This window comes from Asterias rubens, chromosome 21, assembly GCF_902459465.1.
Source record: "Asterias rubens chromosome 21, eAstRub1.3, whole genome shotgun sequence".
NCBI lineage: Eukaryota > Metazoa > Echinodermata > Asteroidea > Forcipulatida > Asteriidae > Asterias > Asterias rubens.
In genome coordinates, this window is record NC_047082.1 from 5,231,537 (window position 1) to 5,252,416 (window position 20,880).

The 20,880-nt window shown below is 38.8% G+C and overlaps 2 protein-coding genes across 5 annotated transcripts; one reads left to right on the forward strand and one right to left on the reverse strand.

Moving 5' to 3' along the window:
- Positions 1–5,768: 5,768 nt before the first annotated feature.
- LOC117304313 (monocarboxylate transporter 7-like) lies at positions 5,769–14,553 on the reverse strand. The gene is made up of 5 exons (XM_033788690.1): positions 14,109–14,553; positions 13,154–13,297; positions 11,953–12,593; positions 9,894–10,059; positions 5,769–6,552 (listed from the first exon to the last, which is right to left on the reverse strand). Exons 1-5 carry the CDS (start codon positions 14,281–14,283, stop codon positions 6,443–6,445), a joined length of 1,236 nt encoding a protein of 411 aa, XP_033644581.1. The 5' UTR covers positions 14,284–14,553; the 3' UTR covers positions 5,769–6,442.
- On the forward strand, positions 12,483–20,774 carry LOC117304314 (monocarboxylate transporter 7-like). 4 transcript variants are annotated; one of them, XR_004520586.1, is made up of 4 exons: positions 17,263–17,381; positions 17,625–17,768; positions 17,860–17,969; positions 19,308–19,426. XR_004520586.1 is itself a non-coding variant. In XM_033788692.1 (4 exons), exons 1-3 carry the CDS (start codon positions 17,264–17,266, stop codon positions 17,934–17,936), a joined length of 339 nt encoding a protein of 112 aa, XP_033644583.1. In that variant the 5' UTR covers position 17,263; the 3' UTR covers positions 17,937–17,969; positions 20,568–20,774. The 4 variants fall into 4 exon arrangements, 2 of the variants coding, with proteins under 2 accessions (XP_033644583.1, XP_033644582.1); XM_033788692.1 differs by lacking the exon at positions 19,308–19,426 and adding an exon at positions 20,568–20,774; XR_004520585.1 differs by lacking the exons at positions 17,263–17,381; positions 17,625–17,768; positions 19,308–19,426 and adding exons at positions 12,483–12,566; positions 20,568–20,774.
- Positions 20,775–20,880: the final 106 nt, after the last annotated feature.

Here is a 20,880-nt window from a genome sequence, read left to right on the forward strand (position 1 = left end):
TCGTGCAGCCCTTGTTTCCTCTTTTACGTATCTTATTTGATGACCTGACATGTGTTGCATTTTAATGACTGAGACAGTTTTCGGATGCATTGTGTGGTGTGTGCGTAGTTAGTCTTGGTGCAAGACGTTTCTTGTTTAGCTTTTACACCCAGCGCGGCCAACTCACCAACATCGCCCGTAACGGTGAAACATCTAGCACTAAGACCAGCGCATCTTATGCATCTAAACATATCCGAAAACAACCGGTTATAAACGGCTCCAGCTGTTCTTTATCACTTGTTAACTTTAAACACCCCCACCCCACGTGAAGCGCTCTCCACCACAACAGGAATGCAGTAGCGAAACTGATTGAGGTATTTATGAATGATATTTTGCCTTGGAAATCATTACCAAACACTCTGCCCTGAAAGTCAGTCATGACTAATATGACTATGAGCTAATTAATGAGCAGTATCATTATCAGAATATTGATATTATATTCTGAATATAATATAAATATCTGTCATGTCTAAACAATGTTGAGGAATTAATATAATTATAGAATTGAATAGGCCTATATTTCTTTCTTAGTTTCTACCACCAATGACACATAAATCTATCCTATACAATACTCAAATTTTAGCCTACAGCTTGTTGGGCTTGACATGCTTGATGATTTAATCATGACCCGGTCATGATTAAATCATCAACAAGCTTTATTGATATTTTATTAAACTATTTTGTGTTCATTCAAAGTCAAAAGAACATGCATGGACCTGCCTACGTATGTACGTACATGTACATACATGTACAGTCCCTCGTTCTTCCGTTGAGTCGCAAAGCACACACTGGTCCTATGGCATTATTGTCGTAGTTTTTTATTTTAATATTTCACATCTGACATGGCTAAATAAAGCATGGAGGTACACCCATTTGTGGGTGAAACTGTCTTCCGCCACAGAAGCATGACCGTCGACCACAAACAATGTCAATGTTTACAAACTTAATGTTTACAAAAATACTTTGTAGAACACGTTACGTGACGACCGTTAACTGGAGGTGCAAAATATTTCCCACAATCCTTTGCGAGACGTCGGATTTTTGCTATCTTCAATAAGGTCTATGGCAACTCTCTTCCGAGACTTCCCGCCATAAATGCAGTTTGATGTGTTTCTAGTTGATCTTTTTGTTGAAAGTTTGTGAAAACTAGGTCACTAACCAGGAGAACACCGTGCACGTTCAAATGAATTGCATAATGTTGTTTTACTTTATAAAATATAGTACTTTCTCAAGTAAATTCTTGGGGTGACGTCACTATTCTCCAATTGCGCCGCCTTGTTTGACAAGCCAGCCCGATCATAAAGAGCTCAAGTTTTCCTTAGAACAAAATAATTGCTAAGTAGTTTGTGATGTCACAATACTAATCGATTTGTTAATAATATCTGACAACTCAACTTAAAATCATTTGTAGTGTTTTCATTTTATTTGAGCACTGGTGCCGTCATTAAAAACTCAGAAATAAACAATTTGTTTTTTTGTGTTCATTTAATTTCATCTGTAGCGTGCTGTCCGTACTACTGTATGAGGAGTATATTACACTTAATGTCCCAGTTGCAGAAAGGGAACAAACTGGTAGGAATGACATTAAACGATGCTAGAATAGCGATTGTTCAAGTCATGATGATTCTTGTTTGATCAAATATTTATAAAAACAGATTTTAGTTCATATTCTTCCTACCATTAAATTGATAACGAGAAAATTGGGTAATTGTAACATTAACCTCAACCCTAGTCTTGAAGTCAAGACGGTAATTGTTAAGCGCGGTGTGTAGTTACAACACGGTGTAGCTGCGGGGACGATACACACACCCTCGATCCCAGTTTGTGTGTGTGAGTCAGGCCTCGCGCTACCTACGACTGTTGCATGTGTAACATCGCACTGTGACTGTTGCATGAAAGGCAGACAAATAGGCAGCGCCTAACGACTTGTCATCAAGTCTACCTCAACCCTAGTCTTGAAGTCAAGACGGTAATTGTTAAGCGCGGTGTGCAGTTACAGCACGGTGTAGCTGCGGGGACGATACACACACCCTCGATCCCAGTATGTGTGTGTGTGAGTCAGCCTCGCGCTACCTACGACTGTTGCATGTGTAACATCGCACTGTGACTGTTGCATGAAAGGCAGACAAATAGGCAGCGCCTAACGACTTGTCATCAAGTCTACCTCAACCCTAGTCTTGAAGTCAAGACGGTAATTGTTAAGCGCGGTGTGCAGTTACAGCACGGTGTAGCTGCGGGGACGATACACACATCCTCGATCCCAATATGTGTGTGTGTGAGTCAGCCTCGCGCTACCTACGACTGTTGCATGTGTAACATCGCACTGTGACTGTTGCATTAAAGGCAGACAAATAGGCAGCGCCTAACGACTTGTCATCAAGTCTACCTCAACCCCAGCTTCTTCCCCAGTACACTTCCCACGTAGGATTGGTATAAGTGACTTACCGATGATATAACCAATACTGTTTGACATGCCGATTACAGTCCCCAGTTCAGCTGCACTACACTCCAGAGAATCCATCATAGGGTTGAATAAAACACCGAACGATTTCAGAGATCCCATCTCCAAGAAAATGATCGTGAATGATATAAACGTAAGTAGACAGCTTGAAGTCGCCATTTTGGAAATAATATTTCACCTATTTAATTCAGTTTAACCAGGTAGTTTTACGCGAGTGCGTCGGGTTTACTTTGACTTGACCCTAAATAGTGGAGAAAGAAACATGTCGACAAAACCGGTGACAATAGACCATTGGTAATGGCCCATTAGGCACCATAGGGACCATAGGCACCATAATGGCACCATAGGGTGTTGCCCATTGTGCTCCTGTATTTAATGGATAATTATTTGCGATTTGTTCACCTAAATAAATACAATTTATAAAACATCCAGCGAAGCATTGATACCGTTGACCTTGCCGTAGAACCTTTGGTCTCCCAAGTGTGGTGTAGCAGTAGGTGTATCCCATACATCAACGGCAGTAGGTGTATCCCACGCATCAACGGCAGTAGGTGTATCCCATACATCAACGGCAGTAGGTGTATCCCATACATCAACGGCAGTAGGTGTATCCCATACATCAACGGCAGTAGGTGTATCCCATACATCAACGGCAGTAGGTGTATCCCATACATCAACGGCAGTAGGTGTATCCCATACATCAACGGCAGTAGGTGTATCCCATACATCAACGGCAGTAGGTGTATCCCATACATCAACGGCAGTAGGTGTATCCCATACATCAACGGCAGTAGGTGTATCCCATACATCAACGGCAGTAGGTGTATCCCATACATCAACGGCAGTAGGTGTATCCCATACATCAACGGCAGTAGGTGTATCCCATACATCAATGGCAGTAGGTGTATCCCATACATCAACGGCAGTAGGTGTATCCCATACATCAACGGACCATTTTTACCCTCTATGTTTTCAGATCCAGAATGAAATTATTGCATATATATAAACTGAGAGTTGTTCTCCTCAAAACATTCATTTAAAGGACACGGTTGCCTTGAATCGGGCGAGTTGGTCGATTAAAATTGATGAAAACCGTTTTTTTTTATGAAATGCACAACAAAACAAATTAATTGAAGAATATAATGACCCGCACAAATATGACTCGAACTGCATGGTTTTCCTGTCAACCTGCGTACTGACACGGTCGGCCATTCTTTTTATTTTTGTTTTACTTCACAAAATGGCGCACCGTGTTAGTATTTTAAAATAAACGGTTTCAAATGTTGTTTTTGTGTCCAAATTTGGACTTCACAAGAAGGCGTGCCGTGTTAGTATTTCAAAACAAACGGTTTCAAATGTTGTTTATATACCAAATCGCCCGAGCCAAGGCAACGTGTCTCTTTAAAGACTTCATTTAAAGGGTGGGTGCAGTGTTTTTTTTATTCATTTAAACGATTAAACATGACTTTTTAAACCTGATTTTTTTTTTTTTTTTTTTTTATTAAATGCGCAAGTATTATAAAAATGGTTTTCAAGAGATCAAACGTTTGCATAAACGTGACGTCATGTCGGTAACCCGAGCCGTCGGGCCCCCTGGCTGTGTGCATATAGAGACGTGTGCACTGTGTGGCATGGTACCTAGGCGCGTGTAGTTAGGGACCAGACTCTTTTTGCCGACGATGTGTTTGAATTCCCGACGTGACGTCGATGGTAGGGGCGGTAACCATCCACAAAAGGGGGGGCATGACTTATTCGCTCATTACGCAAGTCAGATATGTCGGGAATAAACAAAACACATTTTATTGATGTTCAATACATATATCAGAAATAAATGACAGCAAAATTAACTGTTTTATTTTAATTCACTGCAGCATCCCTTTAATATCTTGGTGTCACGGTATTTACATGAAACACCGTGGATCATAGGAAACCACTTCTCAAAGGTAAGCATGAAAATGGGCGTAGTCGTTTAAGATGCTATGTCAGATTTTTGGGCCCAAACATTAAAAAATAGATTTCTTTTTGAGTGAATGGTATTTCAAAAAGTATCACCCGCTCTAACGAAAAAAAGTTCAACTTTTACTTTTAATGGTCAGGAACCATGACAAAAATTTAAAACGTTTCTTATAAAACACATAAAAATTGGTCACGTGATATATTGTCGGGATCCCAACAAAAACTCATTTTGAGCACTTGATTTCACTGCTACTAATAATTGGCGGACTTTTTTTAGCAATGGCTCAAATGAAAGCTTGTAACTTTCTCGACCCCCATCAAGATACCTATTGAATTTTAAGTAAAAAATGTGGGTCAAATCGGCCAAAAATCTGACATAGCATCTTTATTATGTTAAACACTTTATCTTCCATTTTCCTGAAGACGAGCAGAGTAAACTGTTCGAAACGTCGAGACCACACCGGCCCTTTCCAGAGTCAACACTCCCTCAAAAGAGATGTTTTAGTATTTATAATTATTTCTTAAAAGTTGTTTACTTATGTACTGTTTGAAGACTTGCATGGTGTTGATAAATAGGAAGAAAATATAATTAATTAGTAAACTTGCGGAAACAACCATGTGTATATCTATTTGAGGTAAGTGTTGGCTCTGAAAGAGCCAAGATAGTTCATGGTGTCTTGGTCATTGTCTAGTTATACTATGATCATGATACTGAATAATGAAGACACAAAATATAAACCAAACAGTCAACTTAAAGGCAGGGGACACTATTGGTAATTGTCAAAGACTAGCCTTCACAGTTGGTTTATATCTCAACATATGCATAAAATAACAAACCTGTGGAAATTTGAGCTCAATCGGTAATCGAGCTTGCGAGATAATATTGAAAGAAAAAAAACACCCTTGTCACACGAAGTTGTGTGCGTTTAGATGGTTGATTTCGAGACCTCAAGTTCTAAATCTGAGGTTTCGAAATCAAATTCATGGAAAATTACTTCTTTCTTAAAAACTAAGGCACCTCAGAGGGAGCCGTTTCTCACAATGTTTTATACCATCAACCTCTCCCCATTACTCGACACCAAGACAGTTATTATGCTAAGTATTATTTTGAGTAATTACCAATAGTGTCCACTGCCTTTAAGTGTGTGAAATTTAAGAGGTGAGAGAACATAATATTTAGGCGACATGATCAGAAAGATGGCAAAATAATTTAAGCAAGGATCACTGTTAAACCCCCTTCTCTTTACATGGTGCTATCAGAATTAGGTCTCATAATCAAACGTAGTCCAAAATCTGGCAGGAAATACTATAGGTTACAGCGCCAGGAGCGTCACCAAGTGACGGACATGTGCGCTATATAAGAAGCCACAATTTTTATTATTATTAGGTCTATGTACCCAAGTGAAAGTAATTTGAATGACTTTTTGTTAAATACTTGGAATTAGTTTTTAATTTGTGCCTGTAGTCATGTGAGTTCTGGTTGTTGGTGTATATCCTGTTAGAAACAATCTTTTGTAGACGTTTGATTGGTTAACGTGGTATGGAAAGCTTGCCGGGCTCACACGCCATGCAGTTATTTTATGGACGACTTCAATCTTCAGACCAGACCATGGATTTGTTTTCAAATTAACTTGAATCGATGTTTTAGGGTTGGTGTCGATTATTCGAGAGCTAACTACAGTCGGGGAAGGTATTGTAATAGAGCAAGTTTTTTTTTTTCGTGCGACGATATAGTGGTTGGTACTCTTTCTCGGGGAAGTTACGGTTCAGGGTTTCCGGATAGGCTTTTTAATTTATCATGTAATACAACAACGTTTTGGCTTGTGTTGGCATCTACAAAATATTTCTGTCAACGACGTGGAATACAACATTAACGATGACTACGTTCAAAATCGGGAACAAAATTTGTGACTTAAAAACTCTCAAAGCAAACCTTAGTGAGGGCAAAAAGCATTTTGAGCAAATTGTTAATAAATGGTGGCAAAATCATCGCTGAATAACGCCGTCCACCAGCATGAGTACCATCATTACAATGTTGACAATTCCAAGCCCGACGAAGGCTAGGTCGTAACTTCGTGTCAGGTCGTAAAGCAACCCTGTAAAGAGATAATACGCAACACGAAATTGAAGTCAGTTCTCTTGAAAACAAAACTTAAAAAAAAAAAAATTAAGTCACCTGGAAGTGGTATTTTTTCAAAATAAAGCTTTTGTCACTAATATATGTGTTTTGATGAGTGGAATAAGAATAAACAGTTAACTAAGGTTTTAAAAAATCAGTTCTTATGTTATTTACAAATTTAAGAGTAGACCCCGACCCGAGAGGGCGCTTTTCGTGACGTCAATCGAGGCAGACTTTGCCTGTAATGAGTAGAGTAAACGCAATTACAAAGTACATGTACGGACCAAGTCGTGAGTTTGTACGTTTCAAACAAAGATTTGTTGGGTTTTTTTCCGGCAATGCCGACCAGGTGTATTGCTGCTGAATGCAGAAAAACACTTTTTAAAACGTACCAACTCACGACTTGGACGTACATGTACTTTGCACGTGTGTTTACTATACGCATTGCAGGCAAAGTCTGCCTCGATTGACGTCACAAAAGGGGTAGGCGGAGTCAGCCCCCCAAACAACTTTATATATTTTTTAAACATATAAATCGTGATATACTCTTATGTTTGAAAGAAAAAAAATTTACAATTACTAAAAAAATTGTTTTATTGTTCTTAAGGATATTATACTCTTATGTTTGAAAGAAAAAAAATTCTATTTCCAGGTGACTTTAAAACAAAACACCAACATCACCACCACACAAACACCCGTACACGGAGCTCCTTAAAGGACAGGTAAAGTCACCTGGAAATAGAATTGTTTTTCTTTCAAACATAAGAGGCTTATGAACAATAAAACATTGTTTTTAGTAATTGTTTGTTACTATTTATAATATAGATTTTCCCGGCCAATTTCAGCAAAAAAACATTCATTTTAACTCCCGGCTCATTCATTTTCGTTTTGAAAATAAATGCACTTTGAATCAACATTCAAGAGTCAAAAAGAGTTATTCAATTTCAAAAGTTTAGCATTCACTGGTCAGATAAAATCATTCAATTTCAATAGGCCGCAAGACTCACTCAATTTCGTTAAAGCCAGCAGCAAGACCTGGTCAACTTTTCAATTTCATTAATGGGCAAACATTTTCCACATGTTTGTCTTCAAATTCAAATTCTATGTTATGTGCTTATACTCATTCATTGCCGCCTATAAAGGCAGATACTTCCGAAAACTCATTTCTACATTGGTTTGACGTTTGAACCCAACAGTTTTGAATACAAAAAAGATGCCCGTGTCGGTATAGAGCAAAACATTGGTCGGTACAGAGCAAAACATTGAGATTAATTTGTTTGAAATTTTATATATTTTATAATTCTAAGCTTTTTGTTTCCTGAATAACTTCTAATTTGACATGTTCCGGACATTAGCAGAAACAAAGACAACAACATTTAAATACCAGTGCAACAAAATCACAAGGCTAGAGCATATGATTTAGTTTTCATTTCAAAGTTATCGGATACAGGCTTTAACTTTAAGGGTAGCAAAGCAAAAGGAACAATTATTTCAATGAAAAAAATGATGTAAATATAATGTAAAGTACATGGAAACACCTCTTACAAAGGAGGACTACATGTATGTGCTAGTAAATGAGCTATAATTACCAGTTAACTCATAAAGCCATAACTTATCTTATATTTGAATGCAAAGAAATTGAAATTTGTTGCACATAAATGAAAATGAAAACTCAAACTAGCAGCAAAATCATGTTCGTTTCGGTGGGTCTTAATTTGAATGCATCGGTTGCAAATAGGTAGTAGAAATTCAACTTTAGAATGGTCAAAGTGTAGTCTTGAATACCTATAAGTGAAAAAGAATGACTGAAGCGAATCTGAACGAGAAAAATGCAATCATGTGTGCACGAAAGCGAAATTGAATGCATTAAAGAGCTAAAAATAAACCCTAGTTTCAGAGGATTAGGGGAAACTGCGTGAATTTGAATGCATGTTAATGAAATTGAATGATTTTTTGCCGAAATTGGCCGGGAAAACCTATAGTTAAAAAAATAGATAAAGTTGTTTTCGGGGGTGACTCCGCCTAACCCTTTTGTGACGTCAATCGAGGCAGACTTTGCTTGCAATGCGAAGAGTAAACATCGTGCAAAGTACATGTACGGTCCAAGTCGTGAGTCTGACGTTTCGGAAAAAAGAGGTTTTTTTTCTATTTTTCCGCCAATGCCGACCAGGTGTATTGCTGCTGGATGCAGCAAATCAACTAAAGATGGGGTCAGGTTGCATGTGTTTCCTGCAGAACCCAGGTATGGGCGGTTGTGGGTCACGAAAGTCAGACTCACAAGAGCAATAGTGGTCCGGTCCGACGTCTTTTTCAGTGCTGGCAGCGAACACTTCGAGCCGTCGTGCTTCGAATCCGGAATACACCACACATTTGACATGAAGATAAAAGTTATTCTAAAAGATGACGCCATCGAAACAACTTTTTCAGAGTGGAAAGTTAAAGAAAGTACCTGAAAGACGTGACGAACCTAGAGGAGCGTATGCCGAACGTGAAAAATTGTGATAAGTTTGAACTTTGAGGGCATTTATGAGGGCATGTTTTTAGCTTGCGATTCACCGTGCAGGGTAATCCGAGTGGACCGTCCGCACAGCAGCCGTAGTGCGTGCAGTCTGCTACGTGACCGTAGTTCTGTACGTATAGGCATCATACCGATCAGGTACCCAGACATAGTGTACATGTACTGGGCCAGACAACACATTTTCTCTTCAAGTATCGCGCTTCGATTGACGTCACGAACAGCGCCCTCTCGGGTCGGGGTCTACTCTTAAATTTGTAAATACATGTACAATGAGAACTAATTTTTAAGAAAACTTAGTTAATTGTTTGTTCCAGTCCACTCATCAAAACACATATCTTAGTGACAAACAAGTTTATTTTGAAAAAATACAACTTCCAGGTGACTGTAAAGTAATTTTATAATTTTATAAATATTTTTAAATGTTATCTCGTTATTTTATCTACATTTTGAGGGACCAACTTGAATTTGACAAACAACTATTTCGATGGAACGAAGGAGTCTTTATGAGAGGGAACTATAGTACTACTTGGTGGTTACGAAATGGGGTTTTGAGGAAACGAAATATTATTTCAAGGGAATGAAACAATTGTGTTGCTGGAGCTCCGTACACGTAATCGACCCCCCCCCCCCGACTAACGATAATTTGACACACGTTTTCTCGTAGGAAGTAGTTATTTAGCTGTCAAAAGGTAACGATGTCACGCAATGGTGTGACTGGGTTTATAGCGCCTTTTAATTAGCTCTATGGCTTAACATAACCATGCAACCAAATCACATGTCCATGTTGTAGTAAACCTTACCTGCTGCAAAACTCCCACTGATTTCTCCAAGCCCGTAGAGGCAGTTACTTAAAATATAGAAATCAACGAGAAAACTTTTGTCGTACGTTTCTTTCACCACTAACGTCCCTAGAATGTTTAGTAGTCCAATGGCGCCCCCGTTGACACAAGCCAAACACATCAGGACCTGGCATAATTAACACGAGAAAAAACATTTCTTTTTGATCAAACGCCATATCAAAACAAAATTAAGCAATAGGCAAAGATCAAACTAAGGCAGTGGGGGAAAAGTAAAGAAACCAACAAACTATGCGTAATACTTGTGCCGGCTAATGGGCAGTTATATAACGTGTAAGAATTGGTAAAGCAAAATACAAAGGCGGTGATTAAGGAACGGAACGCCCAAGCCAGACTCAGTGCAGTGTTCACTACCATTGAGAAACACTTGCACTACGAGATTCATCTGCAACCGAGCCAAACAATTCTTTCACCTCCGCCATCCCCTACTTACACCAAATAACTCAAATAGCTTAAGGGGTTGGAGTTCTTCAAGTTAAACATAAATATGTCATGTGTAGTTTATTTAATTAAGATAACTTAGTGATTAGTTTAAACACCGCTGTGATCTCGATGGAATTTGCGGTATAAAATTATGTTTATATGTATGTATTTATGTAAACACTGCTATTACACCAAGTAAATCTTTAATTATTTAAGCTCAATGAGCATAAAGTAAGGACATGGGCTTTGAAGCACACTCAGCTGATGTACAAAGCAGTAAGGCTTGGTTGTCATTAATGGAACCGGTATGGGAATTTCCCCGCTTTTCCCCTTGAAGGTTTTTTTCCGGATTTTTCGCCCATCCCGTCATCAGCGAATAAGTGTAGTACATGTTAAATATTGAGTGAAGATAGTGATATGCTTCTGAAGAAATGTAAAACACAATCTTCTAGCTGTAAGGAAATCAGGAAGCAAAGCATTTTCCGTTTTATGTTCGAGGATGTGAAATTTCATTCCATACTCCATCAAAAGTTCTCTCAAAGGTCACTGTAAACCTACTTGTTTAGTCAGTAACCCTCGCCCGGCTTGGCCTGCATGTTTCAGCCATAGAGAGTCCGGTACTGCTGGACTTTCGTGGCTCAGTGCTGCGGGCTTGGCCAGGGCCCAATTTCATAGAGATGCTTAAGCACACAATTTTGCTTAAGCAAAAAAACCTTGCTTAGTAAAATCAGATTACCTGCCAAGACTCCACTCAATTGGTATGCTAAGTAAACAACAGCTAAATACCAGTCCCAAGCAATGTATATTGCATGAAATTTTGGCCAGTAACATGTGTAAAATAAGCGAGCTATTTTAATGCTTAAGCAATTTGTTTGCTTAATAAAAAAATGAAATTGGCCCCTGGTCTTGGTTTATCTCCTGGTTTTTTATTTCATTTCCCTTTGTTTTAAATTTTCTTGTCGTTCTACGAGCGCGGATTGCCCCACAAAAAATGCTCCATGCTGGCTCACAAAGTAGAATATTTGCATAACTGGTATTTTATATCTGGGAAATATTAAAATGTGGTATAATTACCGGGTAAGAACATATCAGATTATTAAACTAAGACAGTACATGTAAGTATTAAAGAAGCTAATTTGTGTTATAAAAATTATGGACAAGTAGGAAGCATTAATCGACAATAAAGTAGTAAAGGTTTTCATGTACAGATTTACTAAACGTATATTTCAGTCTAGGTAACTCTACAGTTAAAACAAAAAATGAGTTTGTTTAATTTCATCAGCGTCTTTTAAAGTAAACACTTAAAGTTATTATAAGAGAATGATGTTTATGTTATTATGGGTAACTAAGAACGTTTTGTATGACATTAAAGAAAGGACTCCTTAACCCAAAGAAATTGCTAATTGAACAGTTATTTCGAGTCGAGGAACTGACGCCATATTAAACAACACGAACGATTAGAATATCTATAATCCACACTATAAATACACAGAAACTTAGCTTTCGTTAGCATAATATAAAAAATCAAACAATTATAAGTTACATGGATACAGATTAAAGGGACAGCAGTATCACTTACCACATAATTATCTTGGGCAAATGAATCCATGAACATTGCCGCGGAGTTTATAAGACACATTAACACAAAGAACCAAAATGCACTGATGACATTGTAGCCCTGCAGAGGAATATTAAGGAGTCTTCCAACAAGGTTTCCAACACCACCTCCAGTAGAAAGCAGAGCTGCTGCAGAGAGAGTTATACCTCTTGATACTGCATGAGGTACTAGAAATACCATCCAAGCAACAGAAGATATGCCTTGTAGTAAAGAAATACCGAGTTGAAGAAGTAGCGTTGGTTTCTCAGCGAGGATATTCGAAGAAAGCCAGGAAGCAACTCCCTTCAGCCGATTACGAAAGCCGGGCTCATTCTTGTCATTTGATACTTGATCAGTGTCTGTTGTATTTAACTTTGAATACGTATGGACGTGTTGACCATTCAGTGCACCAAACACAGACACGTGGAACATAACAGCAGACATGATCATCAAGGTTCCACGCCAGCCATAGACTCCGAGAAGAAAATCGACTACAGGAGGGCACGCCATAACACCAAATGACCCACCTAGAAGTGCTATGGCGTACATGACCGGAAAATGCTCGGACGGTGACGATACCAGTGCTACTGTCTGTGGTACGTATGTAAGGCCCATACCAACACCTGTCACAAATGGTAAAAATACGGGTATATCTGTCATTCCATGTCAGACCAATGCACTTTTTTCCCTCATGTCTTCCGATTTTGTGATTGTAGGTCCTTATGAGCAATGAATGCACACAAATTTTTAGCCCGATCGGACTTACCATGTACATGTAGTTGGGGCAGAAACCACTATCTGACATTTTAAAAACGCATCATTCCAAAAAACAACGAAATAAATATCACTTGATAGAAAACAATCGACTACAGGAGGGCAAGCCATGACACCAAATGACCCACCTAGAAAAGCTATGGCGTACATGACTGGAAAATGCTCGGACGGAGACGATACCTGTGCAACTATCTGTGGTATAGGAAAGACCCATACCAACACCTGTCGAGAGGGAAAAATAGGTATTACATTCACGGGATTTGTAAAGTTCTCTTTTAGTGCGGGAAAGCAAGGTTGAAGGACGGGATCTCCATGGAGCAATAGAACCAGAACAATGTCCCCTAAGAAAATACTCAGGACCAGGTAGACGTTGATCAAGTTTTATGGAAATTTTAAAACTGACACTCACCTGTTGTTATTCCCAATGTAATGGTTAACTGGAAGATGTTCCAAGTGAACGCACTGGCAAGGTATCCTACAAAAAGCAAGAACCCTCCGGTCATTACACACACCCGGCTGCCATATCGCTTTGCAAGATTTCCTGTGATTGGTGCTGTAACAGGGTACGTTCAGAAAAAAACAAATGAAGATATTTTAACTCTTTATCGTCAACACGAAAAACAAGATAAAAACAATAAAACTGGTGATCCCATCAAATTAAAATCCATGTAGGCCTACCAAGAATGGGCGTAGCAAGTTTCTTCAGCATAATATCCACTGCTAAGTTATCAATAGACTAAAAAAAGTAATGTTTCGCAATAAATGTTAACTCTCTTCCGAGACTTCCCGCCATAAATGCAGTCAACAGTTTGATGTGTTTCTAGTTGATCTTTTTGGTGAAAGTTTGTGAAAACTAGGTCACTAACCAGGAGAACACCGTGCACGTTCAAATGAATTGCATAATGCTATTGTACTTTATAAAATGTAGTACTTTCTCAAGTAAATTCTTGGGGTAAAGTCACTATTCTCTAATTGCGCCGCCTTGTTTGACAAGCCAGTCCGATCATAAAGAGCTCGAGTTTTGCTTAGAACAAAATAATTGCTAAGTAGTTTGTGATGTCACAATACAAATCGATTTGTTAATAATAATTGACGTCTCACCTTAAAATCATTTGTAGTGTTTTTTAATTTATTTAAAAACTCAGAAACAAACCAGTGTTTTTGTTCATTTAATTTCATCTGTAGCGTACACTTAATGTCCCATTTGCAGAAAGGGAAAAACTGGTAGGACTGTGCATGATTTTAGTTCATATTCTTTCTAACATTAAATCGAGAACGGGAAAATGGGGTAATTGTAACCTTAACCTCAACCCCAGCTTCTGCCCCAGTACACTTCCCACGTATGATTGGTATAAGTGACTTACCAATGATAAAACCAATACTGTTTGACATGCCGATTACAGTCCCCAGTTCAGCTGCACTGCACTCTAGAGAATCCATCATAGGGTTGAATAAAACACCAAACGATTTCAGAGATCCCATCTCCAAGAAAATGATCATGAATGATGTAGACGTAAGGAGACAGCTTGAAGTCGCCATTTTTAACGAAGGTTTTTCAATAAATAATGTTTCCCAGCATACGTTCACCTATCCTTATCCAAGAAACTTCTTGGAAACCTCTGACAATACACCATTGGTTTGCCTATGATGTTGTCCATCAAGGCCCTATTCAAAGCTCCTTACTTTAAGAATTGCATACCTTAGAAACGATGGTTAAAGCATATTATGGTTCAAGCATGGAGATGGTTCAATTATCCAGCGAACCATTTAACAACCCGGTCTTACTCTCCAAGGTGTAATGTGTAATGGCGTAATGTGTCTTCAATGCGGACCACACAAAGCATCAAGAATCCATCCCCCTCCCCCCACCCCCCAGCGGGGCTATTGTACCCCACGAGATCACAACCATGCACAAAATACTGGTTCGGTTCGCTAGCCCTGATTCAAGGCTGTTGGCGTAGAGTGTGCCCAGGTCCGCGGCACAATTCGGCAACCGTGCAAAAACTGCACGCAGTGTATACACGAACAACGTATACATTGCAGGTGCAGTACATTGTACAGCGAGAACAGTATAGCGTAGTCATGAGCACTGTGAGCGGCGAAGCCGCGCCTTTACCAACTCGTTTTGGGGGCCTTATGTTTTTCTTTACATTTGCCAACGATTTTGGTAGGAGAAAATGTAACGAATTTGCATCGAACGTTTTTGTGACGTCATGCAAGTTAATGTGGTCAACAACTCACCACGCTAATGCATTATGCATTACATTTTCTCCCACCAAAATTGTTGGCAAATGTAAAGAAAAACATAAGGCCCCAAAACGACTTGGTAAAGGCGCTTCGCGGCTTCGCCGCCCGCGGTGATAGTCTTTTTTCGTGTGTTACATTTTTGGGTTTGTGCGTGCCATCCGGTGTGCCGCGTGCGCCTTGACAAAGGCTATAGTGTACCGTACAGATGGTACATGTGCATGTACATGTACAGTATGTGTTATGTATGGGGTGCGGTGGTGGAAATCAGTGATGAGGACTAGTATTTTGCAGAGAGAAACCTGCCTCATAGACTGTGTACAAGTGGTGCCATTATGTGGATGAGCAATATGTACATTAGTCACAGAATGACAGAGAAATACGTGATATTTTGGGTCAGTATTGGGATTGAACAATTTCATTTTGTCAGTATGTTGTTTCTGTCAGTATGTGGATTGTGTTATTATGTTGATTGACCTCAGGGCAAGATCAAACGCATATAACGTTTAATTTTGTACACTTTTTGTAACTCCTTTGTAGACATTTTAAGAATTTGGTACAGTGTTTAAAACCGACCACTATTTATTTCATATTTTTATTTTCGAATGAGGACTGCAATGATTGCTTACTCATGGATTTATTTTTTCGCCTAAATTTGTGCTTTATGTCATTTTGTGAGTGAGCAAGTTGTCTGTCAAATTTGAGCAACATCCCCTATTTTCTACGCCTTATAATATGTGTCTCTAGAAACCTTTTCAGAGGAGCTTTTCACCACTTTTAAAAGTTATAAGCATGGAAGAATACTTGTTAACATGTGTATGTATATTTTCAAAGGTTATTTCCTTCAAATTATAGGATAAAACAACTCTGATGTACCAGTGAAATCTGCTTGTTCGTAAAGTTCATAGCTTTTATAATCCACATAAAGACACTCGTATTCCCATTTCCAAATATTACAATACATGCCCCTAACAATTACCCCTAGCTGCATCTAAGCTTAACCCACCCCCCCCCCCCCCCCCCCCCAACAAAACTAGTTCTGCATGAAACGTTTCTCATATTGAATATTCTTATTACGGATTATTCTTCCTGCATGTATATAACCGCTTCAGATTTTCGGCAGTAACTAAATAAATACTACCACCTTTTGAAATGAAATTTTCATTTTTGAAATGAAGTTTTATTGCTTGATCTACATTCATATTTATGGGATTTAAATATTCGAAGGGTTTCAACAACCGAATGGAAACCTTGCCTTTAAAAAGATATCAAACATGTCATACAAACATTTAACGACTTGTCCACAATTCTACAACCCCTCTGGATTTTTCTGTTGCGACTGAAGTCGATGTCTCCCTTATTGAGCTTTCAACTAAAAATAGTCTCTTATTCCTGGTCGATCCTCTTCTCTTAGCAGACAATTGCAAATTACACTCCTTTTCAGTCAATCTTTACCAAGAAAATTTGCAACAAGAGAAGCATTTGAACCAATTAAGTGTGACACACTAAACATCAAGTTAATGCAGTGGACACTTTTGGCAATTGTCAAAGACCAATCTCCTCACTTGGTGTATCTCAACATATGCACGAAATAACAAACCTGTGAAATTTGAACTCAGTTGGTCGTCGAAGTTGTGAGATAACAACAGAAGAAAAAAACACCCTTGTCACACAAAGTTGTGTGCTTTCAGATGCTTGATTTCGAGTCCTCAATCTAATGTTGAGGTCTCGAAATCTACATTCTCGTTGAAGTTCCTAGTTGGTGGAACAGACTGTGTTTACCCATTACTGGCATTGTTCAGCCACCGGTAAGGTCTCATGGTACAAACTCCAGAATATTATTCAGTGATTTCGAAAAAAAGCCTATTTAACAAACAAATGCAACAATAAACATGCAGTAGGCCTATACGCGTTTGTTTGTTGATGTGTAAAACCAAGCGAAATCGGTCTATTGAATGGCTCGCTTCAAATAATTTTGTTTAAGGTATACATGTACAATTCGTAGAGAATAAATGCATAGCGCCTTGGCGGACAAAAATACAGGCGAACCAATGGTCGATATCATAGTTAACTACCGTATGTTTTCCTCTCCTCTAATGAGGGTACACGTCAAAAGAAAACCTGACGCACTCGCGTAAAGACTATTGGTCTTCTTGGATAAGGATAGGGGAACGTAAAGTTTGAAAACTGATTTAATGAGGTGAAACCTTAGTCCAAAATGACGACATCAAGCTGTCTCCTGACATTTATATCATGCATGATTGTTTTCTTGGAGATGGGATCTCTGAAATCGTTCGGTGTTTTATTCAACCCTATGATGGATTCTCTAGAGTGCAGTGCAGCTGAACTGGGGACTGTAATCGGCATGTCAAACAGTATTGGTTTTATCATTGGTAAGTCACTTATACCATTTGTTTCAAAACATTGACTTTTTTAGTCTTTTGAAAACTTAACGATGGACGGTTTTGGTGATGAAACTCGTTATGACTCAATCTTAGTAAACTCACAGGAATTTTAATTTGATGTGATTACCAGTTTTATTGTCCGTTTATCTCTTTTTTGTTCTCGTTTCGACGATCCAGGGTTTCAATATTTTAATTTTTCTTGTTTTCTTTCTGAACGTACTACGTTTACAGCACCAATCACTGGGAATCTTGCAAAGCGATATGGCAGCCGGGTGTGTGTAACGACCGGAGGGTTCTTGCTTTTTGTAGGATACCTTGCCAGTGCGTTCACTTGGAACATCTTCCAGTTAACCATCACATTGGGAATAACAACAGGTTAGTGTCACCAACCGGTTTGCGTGCAGCGAGTGGACCGAAAACATATTTCTATTTATTCAATAACTTGCTAAATTCTATCCTCTGACAGGCCCGATCGCCATGGCCCCGTTGGAAGTACGACTCATTGACTCCGAATCCCCAGTTAGAAAACACGTTCCTACATGAGCTTGTGCACAAAAAACACTACAGTTTTACAGTGTAAGCATGCCACTTATTATTCTACAACAACAAATACAATTAATATTTGTATTGTTTTTATTCAAACTGTCTAAATAGTAGCCTATGTTAGCTTTGCATACAAAAAAATTCGAAATCAAAGTTACAAACGAGTTCTTGTTTCCAGACGGTCTTACTGACTGCAAACCGGGGGCGCAGCTGTGTAAATCTGAAAGGGACGGGGCATCGCAGTGTTTGAAAGAACTGAAGCTCTTACTTCCTTTTTATCAGAACATACTTTGTCCCAAAACATCTAGTAGGCCTCATATTAGTTTCTCATACTCCAATCCCTAAAACTTACCCTGTTATTCCCATTTTACGGTATTTATCTCCTTTAATAAAACGAAAAATTAATAGCTCGTACGCAACCCCATTGACCAACATTTACCAAACTCACAAATAATTGTACAATCATTACCTCTGAAATACACACGTTCCTGCCAACCTCTCCTCATCAGACGAAGATATAAGACTAACTCACACCCCATCACTGAACAAAACATCTTGTTACAAACATAGCTGAGTGTCATGGAAATATTCGGACATTGTAGTAATTGCGGAAACACCATGTAATGATAACATCTAAATGAGTTGGAGTGGTTCTGAAAAGTGGTTTCAACTCGACGTTTCGATCAGTATGCTCTGATCGTCATCTGGAGAACTATAATTATTACGTGGTGTTACCGCAAAACTTTATCGTATTTCCACCATGCAAAGTTTCAAATCCTACTTAATATTGTGACAGTAATACAGTTCATGTTCTACTGCAAACTAGACATTGTTGGAATCTGCCCATGGCTATGTAGATGACTTGTCCCGTATACATACGACAAACATTTAACAGTTCCGTGAAATACATAATGTACTTTTAACCATCTCCGACAGGCGTTGGTATGGGTCTTACTTACATACCGCAGACAATTGCACTGGATATCGTCACCATCAGGGCATTTCCTTGTTGGCAGACTCCTTCATATTCCTCTGCAAGGCTACAATGTCATCAGTGCTTTTTGGTTTCCCCCCCCCCCTCGCCACCCCCGACCCACACCCTTACATGTTATTTCATTATAATTATTCGATTACAATAATCATATAGTTTCGGGGGTAAAAAATAGGGTTCAAATGAAAGATAATACTCACAAACTGTTCTCGGAACTTAACCCTCCAATTAAATTTTGTTTAGATGGCCATGCTCCAAACGAAGTTTACATAAAATACAAAGCGACGTGCTCTCTCGTGCTCAAAGCTAAAACAGAAAAAGAGAGTGAGTTTACAGTTCGCAACCCCAGGGTTAACTTTTTACTATGTTCCTTATGACAGGTCCTGATGTTTTTGTCTTGTGTCAATGGTGGTGCTATTGGAATTCAAAACACGCTACTGACGTTAGTGGTTAAAGAATTGTATGGCGAAAAAATTCTAGTTGATTTGTATATTTTAGGTTCATGTCTCTACGGCTTTGGCGAAACGGTGGTAGCTTTGCAGCAGGTGAGGTTTAATACAACATGAAAGTAATGACGTTGCATTGACATGGTGATTTCTAGTATGAGGGTGATATCCAACTTGAAATCTGCATCTTGGGGTTGTATTAACTAAAACTATTATTTGAAACTATTGCTTTTGCTTAAAGCCATTAAAAAGTTTCGGTACAGGAAAAAAAAGTTCAAAGATTTACAAATAATTTACAGGGTTTACAGAAGGTAATGGTGAAAAACCTCTCTTGAAATATTATTCCATAAAATGCTTTACTTTTTGATTAAACATTAAAATAGTATCAATTCTGGATAGCGAGAATTACGGAAATTTATTTTAAACACATGTCATGACACGGCGAAACGTGCGGAAACAATAGTGGGTTTTCCCGTTATTTTCTCCCGACTCCGATGACCGATTGAGCCTAAATTTTCACAGGTTTGTTATTTTATACATAAGTTGCGATACACGAAGTTTGGGACTTGGACAAAACGGTTTACCATAAGTGTATAATGGCTTTAAATCAGAACAAAGGTGTCAACATTTTCAAAAAAGGAGGTGGTGTAGGGACGCCATCATTGAACCGTTTATATATCAGACTCGGCACACTCTACAATCACATCATTGTGTGACATCGAAGCTTTAATAATACCAGGTTCTATATTGCGCTTTATCACACGTCCTCTAGGGACGTATCAATGCGCTCAGTATTTTGTCCTTCTAGGTAATGTGGAGCTACATTTAGAAGTATGGGACCATTTCCATATTAAAGCACATGTTATGGCTTACAAATTGATGTGGCGCAATATGCTGCAAATCAAACCAGGAACACCGAGGCGAACCCCTTCTCTTTTCGATAAAGTGCACCGAGTTCTTTTACTAGCGGTACACAACACACAAGACATCGGCTTTACGTCCCATCCGAAGGACGAAGCAATGATTAAGTGCCTTCATCAATAAGGACACCAGTGTCCCGACTGGGACTCGAACCACACTAAACAGAAACAGCGTATAACTGATTTCTTCCAGAAACCAAAAAGGCGCTTCTTTTTCTTGGTTTATTTTCCGAACCCATGACTGAATTTCGTGTTGCGTATTATCTCTTTACAGGGTTGCTTTATGACCTGACAGGAAGGTACGACCTAGCCTTCGTCGTGCTTGGAATCGTCAACATTGTAATGATGGTACTCATGCTGGTGGACGGCGTTATTCAGCTATGTTGTTTCCAATAATGTTTTAATGAGTTTATTTCAGTAACGCGTTTATTTCAGTACAACAGTTGTCTTCATTGGTGTTTTAGGCGTCACAAGCCACATTTCCAACATTTTTTTGTTTTTGGGGGGGAGGGGTATGCATCTGGGGGATTTTCAACACGAAACGATTATGTTATGCCTCAAATTATTCCATAATTGGGTTGGTTGGT